Genomic DNA, 25,491 nt, shown 5'->3' with positions numbered 1-25,491 from the left:
CACATCTCGTGAGAGTCTTCCTTCCCTTCCTTCCTTCCTTTCCTTCTCCATCCTATTCCTTCCTTCCTTCCTTCCTTCCTTCCTTCCTTTCCTTCCTTCCTTCCTTCCTTCCATTCCTGATCCTTCTTCCTTCCTTCCTTCCTTCCTTCCTTCCTTCCATTCCTTCCTTCCTTCCTTCCTTCCTTCCTTCCTTCTTCCTTTCCTTCCTTCCTTCCTCCTTCCTTCCTTCCTTCTTCCTTCCTTCCTTCCTTCCTTCCTTCCTTCCTTCCTTCCTTCCTTCCTTCCTTCCTTCCTTCCTTCCTTCCTTCCTTCCTTCCTTCCTTCCTTCCTTCTCCTTCCTTCCTTCCTTCCTTCCTTCCTTCCTTCCTTCCTTCCTTCCTTCCTTCCTTCCTTCCTTTCCTTTCTTTCTTTCTTTTCTTTCTTTCTTTCTTTCTTCTTTTTCTTTCTATACGGAATGTTATTGCTCTTATTGCTCATAACTGGTTTTTCTAACCTTTGACCTGGTAGTGCTGGTGTTGTCACTGGTTTGCAATTCTCCATGTTAAAAGTTCTTTAACAGTTTCTATATAATTCTCCTGATCTAGTTTTATTTCGGAGTAAGTTTTTGACTTTAAAAAGTAAACAAATGTCTTCCTTCTGAAGTGAAAAATATTTGTATCCATCGTACGCATCCTCACTCATGAGGCCACATACATTAGTATGAATCAGCTCCAGAACTTTAGCTCGACTAGCACCCGATTTATGAATCGGAGCTTTGTTTACTTCCCCATTACACACGCGTCGCATTCTAATTTGTAAGTTGCGTTAGGAAAACTTACCCCTAGTGCTAACTTATTCTTCAATAACGTAAGATCCAAAGTGACCCATTGCCATAGAACCACACCAGTCAGCAGCGGATGCTAACGCCACATTCTGTGAAGAATATAGTATTTTATAAACACCATTCTCTACAGTGCCTTCATGCGAAACTTCACCCATTATCTTACATCCGTTTTCATAATTTTAAAACCAGATTTCTCAAATTGTACTGACAGATTTTTACTTAGATACAATTTTGCTTACACTAAGCAAATTTGATGATAGCTTTGGAACATACAATACATCACTGATTGATCCATTCCCATTTTCATGAACTACCATATCAATTCCTTTAGCGTATACTACCGCCATTCGCACAAGATATCTTTATCTTGTTCTCCAGTGTCTTACGGTCACGCAACCGATTGCGTTTATTGGTCATTTGATTTGAAGTATCGGAATGTAGTCGCCATTGCGCACTTATAGAACGCAGTTGGTTCTTTTCTCTTTGTACTTTCTTTGCTTTCTCTCCATTTCTTGCTTCGAGTGCACTAGATTCTTTATTAGGGCCAACATCGTATGCGTCTTCCATTTGAAACAACTTAGATTTCATATAATCGGTTGTTAACGTTATGTTGCTGTTCTCAATGGCCAATCTCATCGGTTGAAATTTGTCTGTTAATCCTTGAAGCATCATCGCTGCTAAAAATTCATCATCAATTTCTTTACCGATGTCACACAGTTGTTGTGCTATCATGATATTGTTGTTAAATATTCTCTTATCGTTAAAAACTGCTCTAACTTTAGGCTCACAAACTTTGACAGCAATTTGCAGCGATTATTAAGGCCCTTATCCTCATAAGCAACCTTCAATGCATCGCAAGCTTCTTTAGCTGTCTTCGCGTTACGAACATGGGCCAAACAATGCTTTTTTACCATGAGACAGATTTTGACTTGGCTTTTTGGCACTTTTTACAACCTAAAGTATCCGTTTGAGGTGATGTCGTAGTGGTATATTCCCACAAGTCTTCATGAATTAGGTATAATTCCATCATGAACTTCCATGTAGAATAATCTGCTCAGTATACGAACATAGATACAGCTAGACTTGTGTATTTTAGCTACTTTGATAGCATTATGTCCTATTAAAACCTCGAGATTATCTTCAAGAATTCTTCAAATCAATTAACATCCTCACTGTTGTGTCTCAGTACCTACATCTTTGATGTGCTTATTTTTGTCAAGTCAAATTTACATCTACTTAGGTATATACAAAAATTAAACGGAAGTAAATAGTGTAAACACTCGAAATAAGAACAAACTTTGTATGAACGTATATGTTCTTTGTATGAAGCCTGAATCTTCAGACTTAAAAAGGTTCGGTGGTCTTTCCTGGGTCAAAATATAAAATTATTCAATAAAATCCCTGCAGAGGCTAATTAATCTGCCAATGAAAAAAATTAAAACGTATGTTAAGAAAAAATACATGGATAAAGCGTATTACTGATAAAAGCGAATTGGTCCTAATGACAACTTTGCCACTCCACACATAATCTCCCAATTTTTATTTTACTGTTTTTTATTTTTTATATGTAATTTTTATTATAATAATTTATAATTTTATTTGTAAAACATGTACGTGATTTGTTATCTTCAAGTGTCTGAATTATACTTCTATTTCGACGAATAAGATTTGTAATTATGTAGTCATGGGAATCGAGCATGTCATGCTCACTCAAATTGTAAATCTTGTGGTGGCGTCGTGGGCCAGGTCGTGTATGTATATATATATATGAGCGTTTCTGTTAAGATATAAAAATCGAAAATCTAGAATAATATAGAAATGACGCCTTAACAAAAGTAGGTCAGCCTGATGAGCATTTCTTGTTGATGTATAAAAATCGAAGATCTGGAACACCTGAAGAAGATTCGTAATGGTCCAGCTAAACTATAGGAAATATATATTTCAGTCGTATGAGCATCTTCTGTATAGATATCGTTACGCTTTGTCTGTACAGTTACTTCTAATAATTTTGACTCCTTACCAAACATTGTACGACCACGCGAACGAAGTCGCGGGCATCAGCTAGTTACTGAATAAATGATTTGAATTTGCGCTTGAACTCATGTTTCATGTATCACTCGATCTTACCAAGTTTTCTATGTTTACATCTCCAGCGTTTGCCATAACATAACCTATGTTGAGGAGATAGAAATCACTTGTTTATTTATATTATAATAAATACATTAAACCAATCATTACAATAATGTACCATCTCAGAATAACAACCAACTGGCATGATAACATATTTTTTTCTTTTTAAGTTGTCATATTCTAGAGATTAAACCTCTTTACTCTAATAGAGACACGTACCGGCGTCGGCGACTTTAGGTATAACTAAAAATGAAGCGGAAATCAACATTCAACTAGACACCGGAGACGAATACGAACCAACGTTACGACGAATATAAATCAAATAAATCTTACCAGTCCTGCGGAATACGCGGTAAAGATTATTACATTTTATTTAGATTCTTTTCTTGGAAGAAGAATACACGCGGGCTGCATATATAATACCTACCGCACACGATCGGCACATTTGGAATATATATGCTTCGAATCCGCGAGTCGACCGCGCGGAGTGGACACTCGTGACCCTCATCAACTATATCGTTAACTTTGAACTTATAGCTAGAAAAATAATAAAAACACCGTTATATTTTTGCCATACCTAATAAAACAAAAAATAGTTTTGTTTTCTATTCCCAACAAGTTTCACACATCTTTGTTTCTGCGTGGAACTCCCTTGTATCCTTACTTTGCACGTGCTCTAGAAACACGCGTTTTTTCCGCACTCTTCTTATCTGTCTATCAGTGGCGTAGGTAGATACGTTGAGTGGGTGGCACCCGGGGCGGAAGATGGCAGTGTGACCCCATGAAAGTTAAAAATAATAAATGTTATAGTATAACTAACGTTATGGATCAATTAATACCTCGTATTCGATGGCTAATATACCAAGATTGCTATGCTGCTGCGATTGGGTTATTGGTTCCCGCAAATGGTTTTTTATTTATTTAACATGAAGCTACGGATTCGCAAACCGTCATGAACAATTTTAATAAAATCGAAACATTTGGAATTTGAATCTAGTGAATGATTGTGACGAATATATAAACGATTTTAAATTACACAAACAGCCTATGGCCTGTTTTTTTTCTGCCCCAGGGCCTTTGTATACCTACGCCACTGTGTATCAGATACCCGCAACTTTGTTCGCGTGCACTCTTTGACGGATGGTCATCGCTTATTAGTCCATCCTTTTCTTATATATTTAATATCATCATTATCACTTGCTAAACCTATTTTAAAAAATTAAACACATAATTCCAATTTTTATTTAAGTACTGCACAAGTTAATGAAAAGCAAATGAAGGAATAACTGATGATAGATGACAAATTTATTTTTTCCGCATGTTCATATTATGTAATCGACTAAGAATAATGTATGTGCCTACATGGCATCAGTAGGTACTCCGCGAAGTACTTATTAAATCCATGTGTAGGTATGTAATATTCGCTCGTTATAGGTGCAGAATCGTAATGTTATATCTGACAGAATCAAATAAATTTTGTTGTTCTAACTTTCATGTTTACATTTACACACATATGTATATATACAATTTGTTTTTTGTTTAAGTAGGTAGTCACATGTAGTAACACGGACTTTTTAATTTTTCCTTTCTAACAACTTCATTCTGGAGTAGTAAGGGTAATAAAAATTAACGGTATTACTACTGGTAGTAAGATTGGTACATAGTAACAAGTGCGACAAACGGATTTTTATACCTCAGTAGTAAATGCTCATCAAACTGAACAACTTTTGCTAAGGCGTTATCTCTTTAGATGGTCCGTTAGAAGTTTCCAAAAAAAGTGTCATAGCTATACAATAAGTTTCATTCAAATCTTCAAATCAGACATTTTTATTCTTACTCTATCATTGTTTCTTCATCACCCTAAAATATTTTTTTGTAAATATATTAAATGTATAAACTTTTCTGTTTTATTATATGTATGGATTTCAGAAATTAGACCTTCACAGGCACACTTTTTCCAAATTAAATATTATTTATCAATGCTGTAAATGGTCTTTACCATCAAGGAAAAAGGCTATTATCTGGAGATTTTCCCCTCAGACCGTTTGTTCTTCCCATAGGCGATAAGCTAGCAACCTGTCACTATTTAATCCCACCACACAGCTAAACATGGTCTTTGAGTTTCTCAACTCTTGGCTCTGTCTACCGTCTCACTAGTCCTATCACTACCACAGTGTGTAGATTTCAGTCTGTTTATCTACACATAGTATAGTAGCATTTATCATTAACTCACTGTCAGCCAAGAGTCAAGTCAAATGTCCAGTGTTGGGCAAAGGTAATATCTTGATGGAATAAAACAAAACATTGAGATAAATTTTGTTTATTTTGTTACAGAAATAATCACACTCCTAAACCAAACAGAGATGAAACATAGATAATTTTCCCATAATATGTGATAAGTATATATCAATAAAGTAACAACATTGCATTCACAATATTGTTTTGGAAATTGCAAATTAAAATTAATTATCACCTTTAACGTAATACATCATTATTTAAACTAAGCCTTATACCTAAATATAACCATATGGTGCAATGAACGACAATTATCTGCAATATATGGTAAAATTTATAGTTATAGAAGATATTAGAAAAATCCATACACATTTTCATCAGAAAAGGCTATGTAAAGGAAAAAGTCTTCATCATGATGTTCTTGGTAAAGAGAACCCATGGTAGCAGATGTAGGAGGAATGACGTTGTTGACGAAAAAGAAAAGTGCGTCTTCAGGTCGCAGGTGAATGCGTTTCCGAATCAAAAAGTAAAATTGGCCGACCGTAAGATCGGACGGAACCAGGTATTTCTTTTTGTCGAGGTCGCCAAGCCTTGCCTTCGGGGCTTTCTCAACAATTACTGGCACGCGATCTGGGTACTTCCTACGTATCTTTTCGCCTTCAGTCTTCCTTTTTTCAAAAGAATGTTCCTCTTTGTATTGGAATTTCATTTTGGGTATTATAACGTTCACTATAATTTCCAAATTTAATCACAACAAAGCCAAACTGGATACTACGACTTGTTTTTTGTTTTGCGTTATTGTCCGAATGCAATGACGCAATCAGCTGATATGACAATGCAATGAACGAACAAACAACAGACGAAATAATTCATGGACCATAAACTACAGAAACTAAGAAAATCGATGGATTTGTTGTTCCACCAGCCCACCACCCCGCAGGTGGGCTGGTGGATTTGGCGGGCGTGTGGTTCGGTCTAGTTAAAATAGGTATAGGACCAGACAAAAATTTATAAAATAGTTGTAAAATCTCAGTTTAGTGATTTTTTTATTACTATATTATCTAAAAGTTTATATATAAATATGTATTATAGACAATCTGTAGGTACTCTGTGAATGGACAGACAGATTGGGATCATTTGAGCCATGCTCACAGATATAAGAACATTCCTGTGACCTTTAATCACTACGTCATGGAATAGGGTGTATTACTGCATATTTATCCCGCCAGAGTACACCATTGTATGGGTACACAAAAGCTGTGCCGCCTTTTGTTATGTCGATTAAAAAGTTTATTTTAGAGTACTTTATTTATCTTTTCGTTACTGGGAAGTAATGATGAAGAAGAAATATTGGGAAAAATCGTTTTCCATAAGATAAAAAACTTCGAAAAATAATGCAGAACATAACCTAAAATAGTGTTATTATTTTCAGGATAATCCACTAAATCCTTCATTTTTCCTTTAAACTCGCACCAAGATTGCGTAAAAGGTATTTCTGTCGCAAATCTGTTTGTGCCCCTTAGTTGTACCAGTAGCGCCATCTGCGCTGAGTTTTGAGTAATATGCCCTATATAGATGTGGCGTGGCCACATATAATATTTATACATATAAATACTTTATTTATATATCAACATATATACTTACTATTTATAATAATATCATTTACCTCGCAGTACGACGAGTCGTGCCGTAGATTTGCAGTCATGTCGTGATATGTAACGGACCTAGCACAGCATGCGCGCGAGAGGTCGAAATTTAGCTACTTCCGCGCAGATTGCCGCTTTCACCGTCTCGTGTCACTCCGATGATGTCTGCTGCATCGTCCGCATGTTGCCTGCTTTGTCGTCGACGCTATCCCTGATGCATGCGCTATTTTACATCCTTACCGCCTAATAATTGTATTGGATAGTGTGTGAGGTGTTCATGTTACTATTGTGAAAGAAGATTAAATAGTACTGTTGGAACTCCACGAGTTTCATTTCATCAACTCGTCCGTGGATTCTACATATATTAGCGAAGTACTTACTAAATCCATGCACTAGGTACTACACTAACGGGACACAAAATCAATGGACATGACATTTTGACGCAAAGCATTGACATTGACGGCACTAAGGAAGATTAGATTAGTTTACTCTTTGGAAGGAAGGAAGACGACAGCAGCAGAAATATAGGAAAGCTGTACAAAGTCTACAAACAAGGTGATTGCAATCTATCCCCATAAAAGCAAAGCTTGTTTTTGTTTACATATTTAAAAAATAAACAAATTTATTTTAAGCGAGACGTTCTAATATTATACCTACATTATTTTATTATATTGATCATAATAATCATTTGTATTGATTTTTCAGGAAAAACAAATCAACCATGGAACCGAACCCCGTAATTATTGCAGCTACTGCTAAACAAACAGCATCTGTAAGTATTCAAATCATTCAGGTTACAAACTGTGCATTCTTGAAATTAATTCAATTATTTTATTTTTCAGCTTATATTTTTACATGGACTTGGTGACACTGGGTTAGTATCGTGTTCTGACTGATAGATCTAGAATTGTTGTATTTTATTTAAGTATAAGTAATAATTTTTCAGACATGGCTGGGCAAGTACCATTGCTGCTATAAGAGGTTCCCATGTCAAAGTAATTTGCCCCACTGCTTCAACCATGCCAGTTACACTGAATGCAGGATTCCGTATGCCTTCATGGTTTGACTTGAGAACTCTTGATGCTACTGCTCCTGAGGACGAAGAAGGAATAGTGCGAGCCACAACTTTAGTTCATGGGTTGATATCAGATGAAATTAAGGTAGTATACCTTTGTATAATATGTGCTTAGATTTTATGATTAGATTATTTTACTTATAACATCAGTGAATACTCCACCAACAAAAGCATAGTTTTTACATTGGAGAAGATTACTACAACTCGGTTGAGCTAACTGTGTACCTTGATGGAATGCGACGTCACGGCCACCAGGTACACAGTTAACTAAACTGGGTTGTACCTACATTGTTTTTTATCTTCTACTATCTTCTACATGCATTATTTTTACTAGGGTATCTTTTGTAAAAAATATCATTATATTTAATGTATAATGAAAAATATGCAATGGACATTTATTTACTTAGCAACCAATCAGATTATATTAAAACAAAAGATTACGAGTTATGGATTAAAATTTCAGTCATAATTGATTTAGTTACTACTTTGGTAAGTACTCCATATTTGGGGAATTCTGGGATAAGATTATATTATTATTATCTATTTTAAAAATCTTAAACTGAACTTAAAAATAAACTAAATTATTAAGATTTTATGGGCTATTAATTTTGTAATATATATACATATATATATTATATACCTATACATACATGTATATAAAAGATAGATAGATATGTACCTGTACCTGTAGGGCTTTGATCCTGTGGGAATTTTGGGATAAAAATAAAATGTTATTCCAGGTTATATTATACCCACATACCAAATTTCATAACAATCGGTCCAGTAGATTTTTCATGAAAGAGTAACAACACATCCTCACAAACTTATGCATCTACTTTTATTTATAATATTATAGTAGGAGTTAGTAGGAAGTAGATCTTTAAATACCAAAGGGACAGTGTTATTAGAAATGAAATGAGTGAGTCAGACTCACATCATAATTTAAAGGTTCAGTACAAGTTATTTAACAAATCCATGGTTTTGGGTTTCCTTTTCCATCTACTTGTTGCTTCTTGCCAAATTCTTGGTGTATAAGTACCTTATAGGATCAGATTTCTCTCATCTTATAGTTGTATTCCTTATGCCTAATATAGCATACTTTATGACTAACAGACAACAAAGTAAGAAATTCAATTCATTTGTATCCCTAGATTAGATTATAGAGAGAGCTGACAATGCTGATATCAGCATTGTCAGTAGTATATACCACTATACCCTATAATAATGTGTCACATGGTGTGTTTAATTTTAATTGATGTTTATTTGTGGTGTTGAAAATTGTAGGCTGGTATTCCTGCTAATCGTGTTCTGCTGGGTGGGTTTTCCCAAGGCGGAGCCCTAGCGCTCCACGCCGCCATGACGTACCCGCAGCCCCTGGCTGGTGTCATGTCGCTCTCCTGCTGGCTGCCAAGACATGCTCACTTCCCTGATGCTGTTAAATCACCTTTAGATTTGCCTGTAAGTGCAAAAGATACTTAACTCTTTATTGCCTCATTTACAGAGGAATTAATTACAACTAGTATTCAAATAAGCGCAAAGGCGGACTTATCGCAAATAAGGTAAGAGAAAGAACTGAACTAAAACCACTAAGTGTACCATCCCTCCTAATAATCATAAAATGATTTATTTATTGATAGGTGCTCTTTAAATATTTAGTATGGTCACGCGTAAACCTAGGGTTCCGAAGGTGCCATAGCTTACACAGATATGTGCAATATACGATTATTTGGAGACAAGTAAGTTCGTGACACGACAGGGGGACTTCGTTTTGTAATATGCTAGAAAGGATAGAATAAATTTTAAAGATTATCTTCTTTTATTTTTTAAAATAAATTGTTAATCTTTTCTTATACTATACATACATATCTATCACTCCAACCGCTTATTAGACTTTATTAATTTTTTGTGTAAATAAATACTTAATATAATTATTGTTCTATCTTGAATATTTATGATCTGCTATTGTTTTGGTATTAACAATGTAATATTTGCATAACAGTGACAGGAAGAAAGGGTCACACAACTTCATTACCTCTGTTTACTTTTGAACAAAAGGTATACAACATAGGTACAATCCATATTTTTTATTATTTTTATAAGTAATTAGGTGTTCAAGGCACGTAACGCTCGTTTCATCGTCATCATCAGCTATTTTTAACGTTACCACTATAGGGGCAGTGGCCTCCTTTCTCCATACTATCCACATTCATACTTCTATAATAATATTATTAAGAGGAAGCGTTTGTAAGTTTGCATGTAAGAGGGTAATCTCCAGAAGTAATTAAAAAAATTGTTTCACCAATTAGTATGCACATCGAAATGTCATGATGGACATAGGCTATATATTATTCCGTAAAATAACAAGGACTTTCCATGGTAACTGATTTTGCAAAGTAAATCGACGAAAAAACTGTCAAACGAAAGATTTCCTTACAAACGTTACTTTATTGGTGGGAGATAGGTACCTACATCAATAGTTTCTAGAAAAAATTGAGACCTATATAATACTTGCCCTACCCTACCCTATAAAAAAAGTCCACGGCAGCATATTTCTAGCTTCCATCTTTACGTTCTACAGCAACTACTTACTTATGTTTTAAAGATTAATTAAAAGCGGCAGGTGATGTTTAACTGGAGATATTTACTACAATTTTATTATTAATCCACATCAAAACAAAAAACAATTTATCGCCACTAGTACATAATATACCTACATGATTTTTGATTTTTACTGTATATAATTTGAATCAGTAGTTCACTAAATAATTTGATATACTTAACTGTATCTGTAGGCTCCCCGCCGCGTCTGCCGCTAAGCTAATAAGGTTTATTGTAACAGTGTACCTATAAATGTAATGTTTATCTTCCATATTTCTTTTCACTCTGTCCAACCTGATTTTATATGTTTTCTATATCATTGCATTCCATTTGAAACATACATATAAATTTTTTTGGAAATAATAAATAAGTAGGTAGCGAAAGATAAATGAAGCCCAGCCAGCTTCGGGATTCGGACTGTTTATGGAAAGCCTTTTTAACGAAACCCATTTCCAAACCGCCCATATTGTCGAAGAATCGTTTGACTGACGGTATGGGCCACTTCACCGACAAGGCAAATGTACACAATTCATATCAGCGACAGTACATTACCTTGAACGCCATATATTCGAAAGGCAAATAAAATCACACATATAAATCAACGGGTTTTATTTTTATCCACCTAGCTAAGATACAAAAATAATATATAAAAATAGTCACATACTTAATAACAAACAAATACAATATTACACACAAAAAATGTCTATGAGCGCATCTTCTCGGCGCAACTGATGGAAAATACGAATATTATAGATTTTTAGAGGCAGCTAATAATATTAATATTTAATTAATATAAAACTGATTATTTTTTAAATTATAATTTATAAATGTGTATTTTGATATGGAATCACTTTGACGTGCTTTTAAGTATATACGTAACTAACGATCCGCCCCGGCTTCGCACGGGTGTCTTATGTCACTCACTGAAAAAAATAATTAAAATCGATCTAGTAGTTTTGATTTATTAATTACTGCCCGTGGCCCGTACGCATTAAATTTGGAATAAAACAATTCCCCTTTCCCTATACCATGAAGATTTGATGCTATCATTGGAATATCTACCCAATAAGCAAAATCAGTACCTATAACTATCTTCAAGACTACTATTATTTTTACTTGTAAGCTACCTGGAGCATACTGTAAAGCTGGATTTGGGCGAATTTATAGAAACGTTCCCTTCCTATAATTATCTTATAATTAACTTCAGAATGTTACAAAGCACTTAGGGAAGCACTATTGTTACTAAATTGTTCTGAGACAACACATTTATAAGCTCTAACACTCTTTTTATTATCTGACCTGAGTATTTTGCTAGAGCAATCTTGTTTATAATGCACTAGTACTACTACTTGCTTGTCCTCTAAAAATACTGAAATCACTTTAGAAATAATTATCTATTTGGTAAATGTTGTAGAACGTAATTAGCAATTTCTTTTAATTATTATGTATATTTATCATCGAGCTTGTCATATTTATTATGTTTGAACTCATTGGGGATTTCATATTTATTGTAAATATGTACCTTAGTACCTTTTGATAATTTTAAAAGCGCCCTTCGAAAACAAGCTCATAGTATATTAAACGTAAAAAAATATTTTAATAATTCTCATATAAAATCGCCATGTTAAAAAAATAACTCTTCTTCAAGAAATTTTTGACTTTTATAGGTAAATTTGTACTTACAGCAGTCTCATCCCGGTAATTCGCCGCCATTTAAAAACAAATTAGGGTTCTCTATGAAATTGTCTATTCAATTCTTTTCAGGATGGTAATGATAAATTTACGTTTAGGACGGTGGCATTTTTGGACGTTGACTGCTTTTTAACCGAAGACGACTTTAAATAACTGAACGAATTAGAATGGCGTTGGAGAGTAACACATTTCTTTTATCAAAAAGTGATATGGTTGTGGATATTTAACAGACTCAAGACTACACTCGCACTTTATTGTTGAGTAAAGAAATATTAGAAAACTTCTTAATATAAAACAATTGTGGTGTAATGAGCCCACTATATACTATATATAAATACTATAGCCCACTTTTTTATGCCTTCATGCAATCCGCAATTTTTTTCTTACACAGTGGTTTCTTCAAAATCGCTGTTGTATTATTCCACAATATTGTCAACTTCTTCGCTTTCCGCGTTGTAGGCTAGGGGAGGCAAAATATTTTTCATCACGGAACCCTCATTATTGTCATCTGTATTTGCGCTTGACGCGCTAGATTTATTTACTGAAGATCTTGGTTCACTCATTCTACAAACCACTTTCTAATTTACTTAACTTTCTTCTATAACCACAACTCCTTTTAAATCTTTTCTAATCGCTTAAATCCATGATAATACGAGGGCTGCTATTTATGTATCCGGAATAACAAAATTAAACAAACATATATTATTACATATGGTTTTATTGTTTCTCGAAGTATTCTCCGCGATGATCTATGCACTTCTGCATACGATGAAACCAATTTTCAAAGCACTTTTTCCATTCTGATTGAGGTATGTCCAAAACGTGTGTTTTGAACGCATCAACGGCCTCTTCGCGGCTCGAAAAACGTTGACCACGTAATTTATTTTTAATGTTTGGAAATAAATAAAAATCATTGGGTGCCAGGTCGGGGCTGTACGGCGGATGACCCGTCAATTCAATCTTTTGACCCTCCAAAAAATTATTTGTTTCAGCCGACTTGTGGCAGCTAGCATTGTCGTGATGAAGTATGATTCTGCGTTGTGGGTTGTTCTTTCGTATTTTTTCAAAGACTTCTGGCAAACAAATGGTGGTGTACCATTCAGAATTAACCGTCCTACTATTCTCTAGTGGCACTGTAGCTACATGTCCGTTGATACCAAAAAAACAAGCGACCATTTGCTTTAAAGTGCTTCTCGCACGAACAACTTTTGTTGGATTCGGTTCATCTTGAAAGACCCACACCGTTGACTGCTGTTTAGTTTCAGGGTCATAAGCATAGATCCAGGTTTCGTCACCTGTGTAGATATTATAAACAGCTTTTGACGTGCCACGGTTGTATTTTTTTATCATTTTCTTACACCAGTCGACACGAGCCTGTTTTTGATCTACGCTCAAGTTGTGCGGAATCCAACGCGAACAAATTTTTTTAACAATTAAATGTTCGTGTAATATCGCGTGTATACTCGTCATACTAATGCCCAGAGACGCCTCTATCTCGCGGTATGTAACATGACGATCTTGCATTACTAATTGTCGCACAGCATCAATATTTTGTTGTACCATTACCGATTTAGGACGACCCTCCTTAATTTCATCCGTGAGCATAGACCGTCCACGTTGAAATTCCTTAAACCAATAATACACAGTGGTTTTCGATGGTGCTTCATCTCCAAAAGTTAAAATCAGTTGTTCGATGCACTGTTTTTGAGTTAATCCACGCCGAAAATCATAATAAATCATCGCGCGAAAATGTTCACGAGTTAAATCCATGGCAATGAAGACAAGCTATTTTCAAAATTGGCGCCAATTGAAAAAAACAAATGACAGGGACATTAAAAATATTTATTCTCTAGCCGAAGAGTTCTATTTTCAAATGTTGTAATTACTTTTTAAATATTCTAGAATTATTGGCCAGTTCCGGATACATAAATAGCAGCCCTCGGAGTAAGATAATATATTAACCTGAACAAAATGGCTGATGTTACTGACAAGTAACATATAAGAATCGTTGATCTTCTAACCCTCTTAAGTTTAATTACACTTTAAAGAGTCTTGAACAAGACAATAGACGCAAACTTATAATAGTCACAGAGTAGTACGTTATAATACCGGGCCGATACCGCCGCAAACAGTACGTCCCGCAATTTTTAAATCTGTAATATCTTCGAAAATATTCATTTAAATCATATGCTGTAAAGGGCCTTATAGATCTATATTAAATCAATAAAGTATTTAAGGTTGGGTAAGGATTAATTCTATATTGGTTAAAATCGCTTTGTAAATTAGCCATTATTTGTTGTAAAAAGTAAATGACAAAAAAATGTTATTATGGGATATCAATAAGAGATAGACATACGCCAACTGTCGCCGATATGGAATTGCGTACATTTGGCTTGTCGGTGAAGTGGCCCATAGGTAAATTCTTCGTTCAAAAAAGTTCTTCGATAATATGGCCGTTTGGAAATGGGTTTCGTTAAAAAGACTTTACATGAACAGTCCGAATCCCGACAGTTTCTTTGGCGTTGTAGCGGGAGCTAGGTTATCATGCTCGATCGCCACAAAGGGAAGATCTTCCCGCCAGGCTAGGTGTTGCACGCCATAGTGCGCATGCAACCTTTCCCCCGCTAAAATTGCTAGAAAGATTTGAATATTTATATTTTAGTATTTTTCTTTTTGTTGACCTATCTAGATTATATACCTAAATGTTAAATTAAATAAATGTCTGATTTTTACATATATATCAGACCAGAGTAGCTTAATCAGCAGTCGTGTTTTTTAAAATCAATACATATAATAAAACAGTAGAAAAAATATCGGTACATTTAATACATTTACCTAAAAACAAAATTAGGCAATAGAGTCATAGTAACAGAGTAAGAATATGAAAAAAAGATCTGTCTGTTTGTATGTCTTTCTGTTTGTACAAGCTAATCTTCGGAACTACTGGACGGATTTGAATGAAACTTTTTTGTTATATAGCTATTAAGCCTGGGCAACATAAAGGTATAAATGATTTAAAAAAATCTGGTAAAAATCACCTGATGGTGAACAATGATGGTACAGTTAAACTACCTATAGGAAATATAGAAATGAATGACGCCTTAACAAAAGTTGTTCAGCCTGATTTCTGTTGTGGTATAAAAATCAAAGATCTGGAACACTCGAAGATGAGTCATAATGGTCCAGCTAAACTATAGGAAATATAGGTTTTCAGTCTGATGACTTCTGTATATGTATAGGTATCTTTACGCTTTGTCTGTACAATTAAATTTTTTCTAATAATTTTGTCTCCAATAGTTCGGCCACGCGAACGAAGTCACGAACATCAGCTAGTTTCATATAATTTGTTATTGCTTTCAGGTATTCCAAGCCCATGGGGATTGTGATCCTGTTGTTCCCTACAAATGGGGCCAAATGACCGCGTCGTTCCTGAAGACATTCATGAAGAATATTGAGTTCAATACATATCAAGGCTTAACACATAGCTCATCTGAAGCAGAGCTTAAAGATATGAAAGCTTTCATAGAAAGGACTTTGCCAGCAGTCAAATGAGATATTTACTTAACACGCCTACATTTATATTTTAATGATAAAATGGAATAGATACATAATAGTATAATGTAAAGCTAATTAAAATATTATAATTATAATGAACAGGGTTACTTGTAAAACCACCAGCAGCAGCAACCTCGCTGTTCTAAATAAGTAGTCATCATAAAAAACGTTTGCCCTTCGAGTTTTGACAATTACCTTCATTTTATTTTCTTACAAAAATCATACAATTTATATAAATAATTAGCACACGTCTTCGTCCGCGTAATTCGCTTCGCCGCATTCCCGAGGGAAAATTTCGCGGGCAAAAGCTTATAAATGCGAAAGTAAGTTTGTCTATTTGTTTGTTACCTCATCACGCGTTATCTACTCACCCAATCTTCTTGAAATTTCGCATATATATAATTAAGAGATGGAGCCTTCTCCATCTCTTAATTACCCCCATGTACCCTACTCTTGCATGAGGTACTTTTGATCCCGGAAAAAAATCCCGTGGGATTTGCGAAAAACCTGTATTTTCTTATAGATGGCGCTAAATGCGCTGAGTGAATTTTAAATCATAATGAAGTAAAAATTTTTAGCAGAAAGGAAGATTATAGCTAGGAGACGTCCGCTAAGAAAGAAATTGTGAATTTTTTCCCCTAAAGGGGTGTAACAAAAGGGGTGTAACAAGGGTTACAAAATACTATATTACCCTTTAGGCGCGATTGGTCCAATTCACCTAATTCGCGATTGGTCTATTTCGCGCTTGGTCCACTTCGCGGTTGGTCCAATTCGCGGTCGGTCCAATATAAACTATTTCCAAAATTAAATAAAATTATACATGTTTCTTTAAATATATATAAATACAACCGCGAATTGGACGTTTTTTGGAACGCGATTTGGACCAATCGCGCCTAATTTTATTGAATACGGAGAAATAAACTGTCTCCGAGTAAACAGCTAGTATTTTCATACAAAAATGAATAGTAGGTATTAGGCGGGGTACTGAAGCGAGGGTGGTCGCTCACGCAAAAGCGCAACATAGGCACACGATTTTCGGGAAACTCGAAAAATTATTATGAATGTTTTTAATCTAATTGTGTTAAGTAAAAACTTGTTAAAAATGAAAGTCGTTGCTGGTGTTTTAAAAATAACTTTGTATATTGAACAGAACACTACTATCAATAATTAAGAAGAGGCGTTTAGGTACCTACCTGCATGGTAAACGATTTTCAAGTTGCTATTTATTAAATTACATAATATGAATTCAGTCTGTTAAGCTAAAGTAGAATATAATGAAGTACAGAAATATTTAACACATATTGGCTTTTTTTATAAACCTGTAGTCAACCTGAAAGTTCCCCGTAGATTTGCAATGGACGGCGTCCATGATGAGGTGTAGAAAAATTATAAGACAACGGGTAAATTTATTATAATTGTAGTAGGCACATAATGCATGTCATGATACCTATACCTACAAAAAAATATGGCGAAAAGTGGCAATGGGTCTTATATTTTCTCAACTAACTTAAGCTTAATTTGACAACTCTGCACGGACGCCCTATGTCCAAAATGAAAATTTATTTCGGGTAATAAAAGTGGTGAAAATGGCTTTTCTAATAGAACTTCTCATTTTACCACTAAATTCATAACATGGAATTAGTAAGTAGGTACTTGTACGAAGTACTATAACGTATAAAAAAACATAAATAATGAATTAAAAATCCTTATAAATAGCACGTAAATTAATTTAAAATCCTTATGTACTAATAGAAATATATATTATTCATAGCATACATAATACACATCACAGAAAATGGACTAAATTTTAATATTTTAATAATATAGAGAGAACAAGATTTGTTTTTTTTTGTTAGTAACGAACAAGCTCGAAAGCTACCTCACTGATTTTGATGAAATTTGGCACAGAGACAGAAGAAACATTCAGGATAGGAGTGACATAGGCTACTTTCTTTTTTAGTAGTTGACCCCAAATGGGTCGAAATTGAAAATGTGTAGGAAAAGGGAATAGCTTCAAAGTGCGGCTGTAGGATGAAGGGAAATCCGGTACCGGAGCGTAAATCCCCAAAATATTTGGGGATCCTATAATTAATTACAGATCTATCTTAATAGATAAATAGGAGATTAAAATTTATTTTAATCTTTACACATTAGAATATAATCAACCAATCTTTTAGTTTGACATACAAGACCATGACAAGACATTATCAAGAAAAAGTTCATTTCATAAAAAAAGATTTAAGCTATAACAAATACCATGTTTTGTCACTTTCTGTTAATGATGCCTTTGTACCCGGGCCGAACGCTATCAGCGCCGCCGGAATATTACGCAAAGCTCGGCGCAGATGGCCCTACTGGTACAACTAGGGTACCTACACAAACATTGCCAATGGAGGCAAGAAGCGATTTTCAATATTGTTGCAGATTTACAGTCAAATCTACCTTCTACGCAATCATGGTTCCAGTTTAAAAGAAAAAGGAATTTAGTGGATTATTTGAATAGGCTTTTAGAACACAAAGTGTTAAATACAAGACGAATTTGCTAGGTAAATGATTTAAGTCCATTGTAAAATACAATACCTTTATTATAATTATTGAACACTATTGATATCACATTGCACTATTTGTGAGATTGGAATATGGTATATTATTTTCGACCACCACTTCTTCAACATAATTAATTCACTACTTCCACGCAAAAACTATTCAAAAAATTCAAATTTATATCCAAAAAAATATAATCACAAAAAACCATCTATAGCGTTAACTTCATATACGACGACACATATCTATTTGATTTTTAGCTTCACATTTAGCATTAGCAGCTTTTTGTGGCGTTAAGTACACTTTTAAGACTTCAGTTTCAGACCAAGAGAAAACTGAAGGGCCTGAAAATAATAACACTATTTTAGGTTATGTTCTGCATTATTCGGTCAACTGTGGTGATAAACTGATATAAAATTGATTTTACTGAAGATCTTACCTGTATGAAGTCCATATTTTAATAAGTTTTCAGGTGTTAAATGTTACGAACTTTTTTACACCGTTTACTGGCTCGAAAATTTTACAGCGTAAGGCGGTTTCTCATAGTTTTGTGAAGTTTTTTATCTTTTGGAAAACGATTTTTCCTAATATTTCGGCACCCGAATATGTAACATTGTTGTAACAAACAAATGCTTATATAATTAAAAGATAAATAATCGACTTAGCAAAAGGCGGCAAAGCTTTCGTTTACCTAACACACAGTGCTGCATTCTGGCGGGATAAATGCGCAGTAATACCCCCTATGGCAGGGGCTACCCGACGCAAGAATCGGCCAAAGACTTTGAGATTGGCGGGAAAACAGGGCGGATTTAAATTTTGATATCCTTTTAAAAACGCCAAATATCGCGGGTACCCCCTTGGAGGTCGAATCTTCTCTCGAGCCTGCTTCAGTGACTCAAAGGGCACCTAAAGTAGCTGAATCTCCATATAGAACATTTTATATGCAAACTGACCCAGGCCCATATATGGTACAAGCAACTCTGATATCAGAACCCATGTCAGGTACCACACTGCATCCCCTGAAGTTTGGCAGCTTTTTGATGAAGAATGGATTAGGAAATATACTTCAGGATGGTATTAAACGAATAGGGAGGAACCGCATTTCAATTACTTTTAAAACATATAGTGATGCGAACAATTTCTTAAATGTAATGTCAAAAAATTTAGATTATAAGGTTGCCATCCCAACATTCAATATTTGTAAGATGGGCTTGGTTAAGGGAATCCCAGTAAAATGGACCCATGTAGATATAAATGAATTTACGAATATCGGACGGGTATGGATGGACCAATAGTTAAGTCCCGCAGATTGAGTAGGAGGACTGTAAACTCAGACTCAGTTTCATGGAGTCCTACTCAGTCAGTGGTCCTAACCTTTGATGGACAGGCCTTGCCCTCAAGAGTTTATTCCTTCTTTTCGAGCATTCCAGTGGAACAATATATTTTTCCATCTATTCAGTGCTTCAATTGCTGCTGTTTTGGTCACACTAGAAATAACTGTAGGAGTAAACCGAGATGCAGCAAATGTAGTGCGGAACCCAGTGGGCTCTCATGCCTGGTGACTGAATATGTCTGTGTCAATTGTTCTGAACCTCACATGGCAACAAATAAGCTGTGCCCTGAGTTCTATAGGCAAACAAATATCAAAAAACATATGTCTGAAAACTCAACTTCTTATCAGGAAGCAGCAAAGCTATTTCCCTTTAAGAATACCTATTCTCATGTAGCGACTTCCTTGCAATCCTCACATCCTCTTCTCTTCAAATTCTGTTCTTGACAATAACAATATCCATTGTTATAAGAAAACTATTGTTAAGAAACCTAAACAAGCACCAAGTCATTCTCCAGGTTATGATAAGCAGGAACATAATTCCTTGATATGCTCCATCTCCTTTGAAGAAACTAGAACTACAGGTACAGCTCTCCCAGCAAATAAGGCACCTTTACCCTCATCAGAGGAACTTAATAAGTTGTTATCAATACTTGTTAACATTATTGCTAATTCTAACCTTCCAGAATCCGTTGCTGTTACAATAATAAACAATATTTCAATATCAATTTTAATTATGTATATAATATATTTAAACATGGATCAAGTCCTCCAGTGGAACTGTAAAAGCATTACACCTAAAAAACATGATATAATCAATTTGATTAACTCATATAATTTATTTCTTTTAGCTATTTCTGAGACTTGGTTAAAACCCAAGTCCAACTTTCATATCCAAGGATTTAATATTCTTCGACATGATAGAACTGATCCAGGTTGTGACGGCATTCCTTACTCTTTTGTAATTCATTCCAGACCTCTTACTCTTAGATATTTACTAAACTTAATCAATGCGTTTGTAGACTCAGGCTCGATCCCTCCTTCGTGGAAACATCAAATTATTATACCTATATTAAAACCCCACAAAGATTCTAATGATCCTACATCGTTTAGGCCTGTTGCTCTTTCATCTGTCTTGGCGAAATTGGCAGAACATTTAATTAAACAAAGATTAGAATGGTACATAGAACATAATAATCTATTTCCCCCTTCACAGTTTGGGTTTAGAAAAGGTAAAAGTGTTGCTGATAGTCATGCTTTATTTACCACAGATATACTAACGTCCTTTACAAAATCAGAATCAGTTGTTGCTGCATTTTTAGATATTCATGCCGCGTATGATAATGTTGACTTAATTAAATTAAGCGAGAAGTTGCAAAAATTGGGAGTGCAATTGAAGTATGTCAATTTCATCTTTAATTTATATTCAGAAAGAACTATAACGGTGTACGTTCCTGGATTTGAAAATGAAAAACGAACTATTTGGAAAGGCGTTCCACAGGGGTCTGTACTTAGTCCCCTGTTATATAATATTTATACTTATGACTTACATTCGAATATAGATCTGGCATCATGTTGTGTGTTACAGTATGCAGACGATGTTTTAATTTATTCATCTGACACTGATATTCAAAAGGCAACAGGAAAAGTAGTACATTACATAAATTGTCAATATGGCTCTCGGAGCATAATTTTCGTTATCCAAATCCAAAAGCACAGTAGTTGTATTTACTCGTAAAAGGAAAATTCCATTCATAAAGTTTCAGCTGATAATGAAATGATTCCGATGTCTGATAAAGCTAAATTTCTTGGACGCTTATTTGACACTGCTATGAACGGTAGCGCTCATATTAACAATGTGATCACAAAATGTGGAAATAATGTAAATATAATTAGAGCTGTTAGTGGAGTTTGGTGGGGATCACATCCTAGTATACTTAAATTAATGTATAATGCTTTAATAAGAAGCCTATTAGATTTTGGCTCTATAACATTTTGTCTTGAAAATAAAACTGCAGTTCATAAATTAGATTTATTACAATTTAAATGTCTTAGGATAATAATTGGTGCAATGAAGAGTACACCAACAAATGCACTACAAGTCGAATGTTCCGAGCCTCCGTTGGCGTTACGTAGACAATATCTTTCCGATAGGTTTTTTTTAAAAAATCAACAATATACCAATCATCCGTTAAATTCAAAATTACGTACTCTCACTGACACCATTAATGATCGGGATGTATTTTGGCGTAAAAAGAGCATACCACACTTGATATCTAGCTACAGGAGATTTGAAGGCCTTCAGTGCTCAACTCACAAATACTATTGTCATCCTGTGTTTTCATACGATTACGATACTTTAATTTTTGAGCCAAAAGTAAATTTGTCCCTAGGCATTGTTAAAGGAACAATATTAGCAAACTCTAAATTTATCTCATATCTTAAAGATTTGGATTCTAAACCTGAAGTATTCTATACAGATGCTTCTAAATGCTTAGACCCTAGTAATAATAGTGTAGGAGTTGCCTTTTTAAGACATTCATCAGGCTATTTTAAACTTTTTAAATATCCAAATTTATTATCTAACTTTATAGGAGAAGGCATGGCTCTTCTTGAGTGTATTAGATATATTATTTAGAACAAAATTAAAAACTCTTATGTTTGTTCAGACTCGCTTAGTTTTCTTCAATCAATTTTATCTAATCCCTTCAAAAAACAATTTTCTTGTCCTCTTGGTGATATTGATCATCTTCTGTTCAGATGTCCAAAATATGACTCAAAGCCTCTTTACCAGTTCCTTATAGAACTCCGTGCTCCTCTTCCTTGTGATTCCTTTACAGATTTTAAATATATTAAAGCTCTTGCTTCTTTCCTTTCTTACCATAATATTTATGTTTAAAACTATTTATTTACCCTTACATTACATATGATAATATATGTATTTATTGCCCTCATTCTTCAACACCGCCTAAGTCCTATCCTATCGTCCAATAACAGTGTAACTCGACACTGGCAAAAATAAGCTCTATTGAAGAAGTTTGATTGCCACAAAGAAGAAAAGAAAAAAAAAAAAGAAGACCCAATGATCGCCCTATATTTATTGCCATTTGTCAGATCAAGCGATCAAAACAAAAGTCAATGTCATAAACTGACATCAATAGTCTAATTGATTGACACATAATTACACTTAGGTAGGTACATTGGGTGGTAGGTATCTACCTATCGTGCGTGTTGTGTTTTAGGAGAAATACGGGTGATTGTGTTCCACTTGTGTTCTGTGTCGCAACCGCAACACCATGGATGCTCCAAAAAGTAAAAAGCGACGTATGGATGTAGTTGGTATGTTAAAATCTATTTATGAACTGGTTTTGTTTTACTATAAATAAGAGATTAAGGGGCATAGTGCCTAGGTACAATGCCTGTAACTTAACCTCTGATTTATAGTAAATAGGTATGCATGTCCATCAATTCAATTTATGAAGTATTTTTACCGCCGAATTTCTAACTGCAAAATCCACTCTGCCTTTTATGATAGCAACATATTTACTATCATGATCTTGCAGTAGTGGGCTCATACTATTTTATTGGGAGTGACCATATTGTGAAATCTATATAGACTTACTCCAAAGTATTATTATATCCTTGACTGTTAAACCAATTCTCTTTCAGTTATTATTTGGAAGAAATTATAAGGAGATTAACATATATATTGTAACATTCTTAAAATTTAAAAGTCAAATATAAATACTCATTAATTTTCATTTAATTAAAATCTAAATTTTTAAAATTAATTCTGGCTTGAGGAGTAATTCACCTATATTTTTATGTTAATTGCAGGCCAAAACAATTTTGAAACTTCAACAGAGGACAGCATAGATTTAAAAACAGGATGTAACAGAAGAAGAGCGAAAAAGCATATTCCTAAGTTTCGTCTGAAAACTGCTGGAGAATGTGCATCAATGTTGATAAAAGCAAATGAACGCATCCCTCTCATGTTAACTGATATACAACACCTTTTGCTACACTCTTTGCTCGGGAATTTAAATTTATCACAGCCTCCACGTTGGTATGTGTTAGATAAATGCAACCACATCAGCCAAACAACATGCCTTATTTTGGAAGGAATTTCTATTTTACATTGGGAAAAATATGCTGAGACATTTGCAAGTACACAAAGCTTTTTTGATGATTTTGTTGAAATTCTTACACCATCTATTTATAATGGCTCTCTTGTGCAAGAGCTAGCTTTGGTGCCTTTATCGGAAGTTGAAAAAGAGGATATCATACAAAAATATGGTAGCATGAACTTGGCTTTAGAAGCAAGAAAAGATCTCATGGTTATGATGAAAGCAGTTTTTCCAATTGAAAGTAACAATGCACCTGTTATTGACGACACAATAAAAGATAAGTTTCCTAGAACCCAGTTGATATTGTCCGCTTGGCAACTTATTGAAGAAAACTATCCAATGCCTTTAAAAGGTAAATTGAAAGATACCTACACAGACTATGTTATGACAAAAGATGAGTATGAACCAGTTACAGCAAAGTCCCCTTTATTTGGATTAGATTGTGAAATGTGCTTGACTAATGCAGGCTCAGAACTTACTAGGGTGTCCATAGTCAATGAGAAACATGAAACTATTTATGAGACCTTTGTGAAACCTTATAATGATATCACTGATTATCTTACACGATTTTCTGGCATTACTAAATCGAAATTAAATGATGTCACTAAAAGATTGGAAGATGTCCAAAAGGATATACGTGAACTTCTACCTGCTGACGCAATTTTAGTTGGTCAGTCCTTGAATTTAGATCTTCATGCTTTGAAAATGATGCACCCATATGTTATTGATACCAGTTTAATATATAATTTCACAGGGGAGCGAACACGCAAACCAAAACTAAAATCTTTGGCTAGAGAATTTCTCAAAGAGGATATTCAGTCTGGAAAAAATGGACACTGTTCTGTTGAAGATTCTTTGGCTTCCTTGAAATTAGTTCAGCTAAAACTTAGTCAAAGTATAGAATATGGAGATGCTGTACACACCAATAGACAAAAATATAAAGAAATAACACAGACCAAGGAAATTGCGTTATCTATATTTAATCATATGATAGAGCAGAACAAAACTTCTTTAGTTGTTGGATGTGACAATATAACAGGTGATTATCACACTTATTTAACCCAAGCAAGGGAAAGTGTTATAACACATCTGAAGAAGGGTAAGCAAAAGAAAGTAAAATTAAATACTGTGGATGATGTTGATGAAGTCATTGACACCCTTGCAAAAGCTACCAATGAGTACAACTTGTCTATGGCGCATTTGAAATTAGACATCGAAAGTAAATCTGAAACAGAACAAGCGCAACAAATCCAGGTTGTTGATAGATGGGTAGCCACAATCTTAAATAGTCTCAAACAAAATGCTTTATTTGTTTTGGTACTTGGTGGCACTGCTACCCACAATGGAGTTGCTATGGTTAAAGTAAAAAGTACTTTATAATGTTGTTTTGTATTTGTAAAATAATATGTAGATACTATAACTATTACATCAAATAATGTTTCTATTCTGTAGTCATTTCATACAGCTAAGGAAGTGAACTGGTATCATAATGTAATCCCACTAGAATTTCCTTTGTGTTATTACAATAACTAACTAGACCACCCAAAAAGTATACTATTGGTTCTACCCAATTTTACGGATACTGAAGTGTTGAGTGTACTTGGATAATATTTACAAGTCACAGATTTCACGTAAATTCTTTAGACAAAATTTCAGCCATTTGTTTTCTGTGTTGTGTGATAAAGTGTAAAAATAAAGTTTACGATTACAGTTTTATTACACGTCTCCCGTACACG

The 25,491-nt window shown here is 34.5% G+C and overlaps 3 protein-coding genes across 4 annotated transcripts; 2 read left to right on the top strand and 1 right to left on the bottom strand.

Annotated features, from left to right (window-relative positions):
- Positions 1-5,257: 5,257 nt before the first annotated feature.
- On the bottom strand, positions 5,258-6,033 carry LOC128672899 (gamma-aminobutyric acid receptor-associated protein). Its single transcript, XM_053750404.2, has one exon. The coding sequence runs from the start codon at positions 5,895-5,897 to the stop codon at positions 5,541-5,543; it is 357 nt and encodes a 118-aa protein (XP_053606379.1). The 5' UTR covers positions 5,898-6,033; the 3' UTR covers positions 5,258-5,540.
- A 1,201-nt stretch (positions 6,034-7,234) lies between these two features.
- Apt1 (Acyl-protein thioesterase 1) lies at positions 7,235-17,053 on the top strand. The gene is made up of 6 exons (XM_053750403.1): positions 7,235-7,389; positions 7,540-7,606; positions 7,677-7,708; positions 7,781-7,994; positions 9,194-9,367; positions 15,560-17,053. Exons 2-6 carry the CDS (start codon positions 7,556-7,558, stop codon positions 15,749-15,751), a joined length of 663 nt encoding a protein of 220 aa, XP_053606378.1. The 5' UTR covers positions 7,235-7,389; positions 7,540-7,555; the 3' UTR covers positions 15,752-17,053.
- A 5,748-nt stretch (positions 17,054-22,801) lies between these two features.
- On the top strand, positions 22,802-25,471 carry Rexo5 (RNA exonuclease 5). Of its 2 annotated transcripts, none has more exons than XM_053750660.1 (2): positions 22,802-22,967; positions 23,466-25,471. In XM_053750660.1, the coding sequence occupies exons 1-2, from the start codon at positions 22,925-22,927 to the stop codon at positions 25,133-25,135; spliced, it is 1,713 nt and encodes a 570-aa protein (XP_053606635.1). In that variant the 5' UTR covers positions 22,802-22,924; the 3' UTR covers positions 25,136-25,471. The 2 variants fall into 2 exon arrangements, with proteins under 2 accessions (XP_053606635.1, XP_053606637.1); XM_053750662.2 differs by having other exon boundaries at positions 22,964-23,079.
- The last annotated feature ends 20 nt before the right edge of the window (positions 25,472-25,491 follow it).

This window comes from Plodia interpunctella, chromosome 10 (assembly GCF_027563975.2).
Source record: "Plodia interpunctella isolate USDA-ARS_2022_Savannah chromosome 10, ilPloInte3.2, whole genome shotgun sequence".
Taxonomy (NCBI): domain Eukaryota; kingdom Metazoa; phylum Arthropoda; class Insecta; order Lepidoptera; family Pyralidae; genus Plodia; species Plodia interpunctella.
This window is presented reverse-complemented; position numbering and strand designations above follow the sequence as displayed.

Excerpts from the sequence above, each read along its gene's own strand:
- LOC128672899 (XM_053750404.2), bottom strand. The coding sequence starts at position 5,897 with ATGAAATTCCAATACAAAGAGGAACATTCTTTTGAAAAAAGGAAGACT.
- Apt1 (XM_053750403.1), top strand. The coding sequence starts at position 7,556 with ATGGAACCGAACCCCGTAATTATTGCAGCTACTGCTAAACAAACAGCA. Across the intron at positions 7,607-7,676 it reads CTGCTAAACAAACAGCATCT|CTTATATTTTTACATGGACT; the intron begins GTAAGTATTCAA and ends TTTATTTTTCAG. Across the intron at positions 7,709-7,780 it reads CATGGACTTGGTGACACTGG|ACATGGCTGGGCAAGTACCA; the intron begins GTTAGTATCGTG and ends ATAATTTTTCAG.
- Rexo5 (XM_053750660.1), top strand. The coding sequence starts at position 22,925 with ATGGATGCTCCAAAAAGTAAAAAGCGACGTATGGATGTAGTTG. Across the intron at positions 22,968-23,465 it reads GCGACGTATGGATGTAGTTG|GCCAAAACAATTTTGAAACT; the intron begins GTATGTTAAAAT and ends TGTTAATTGCAG.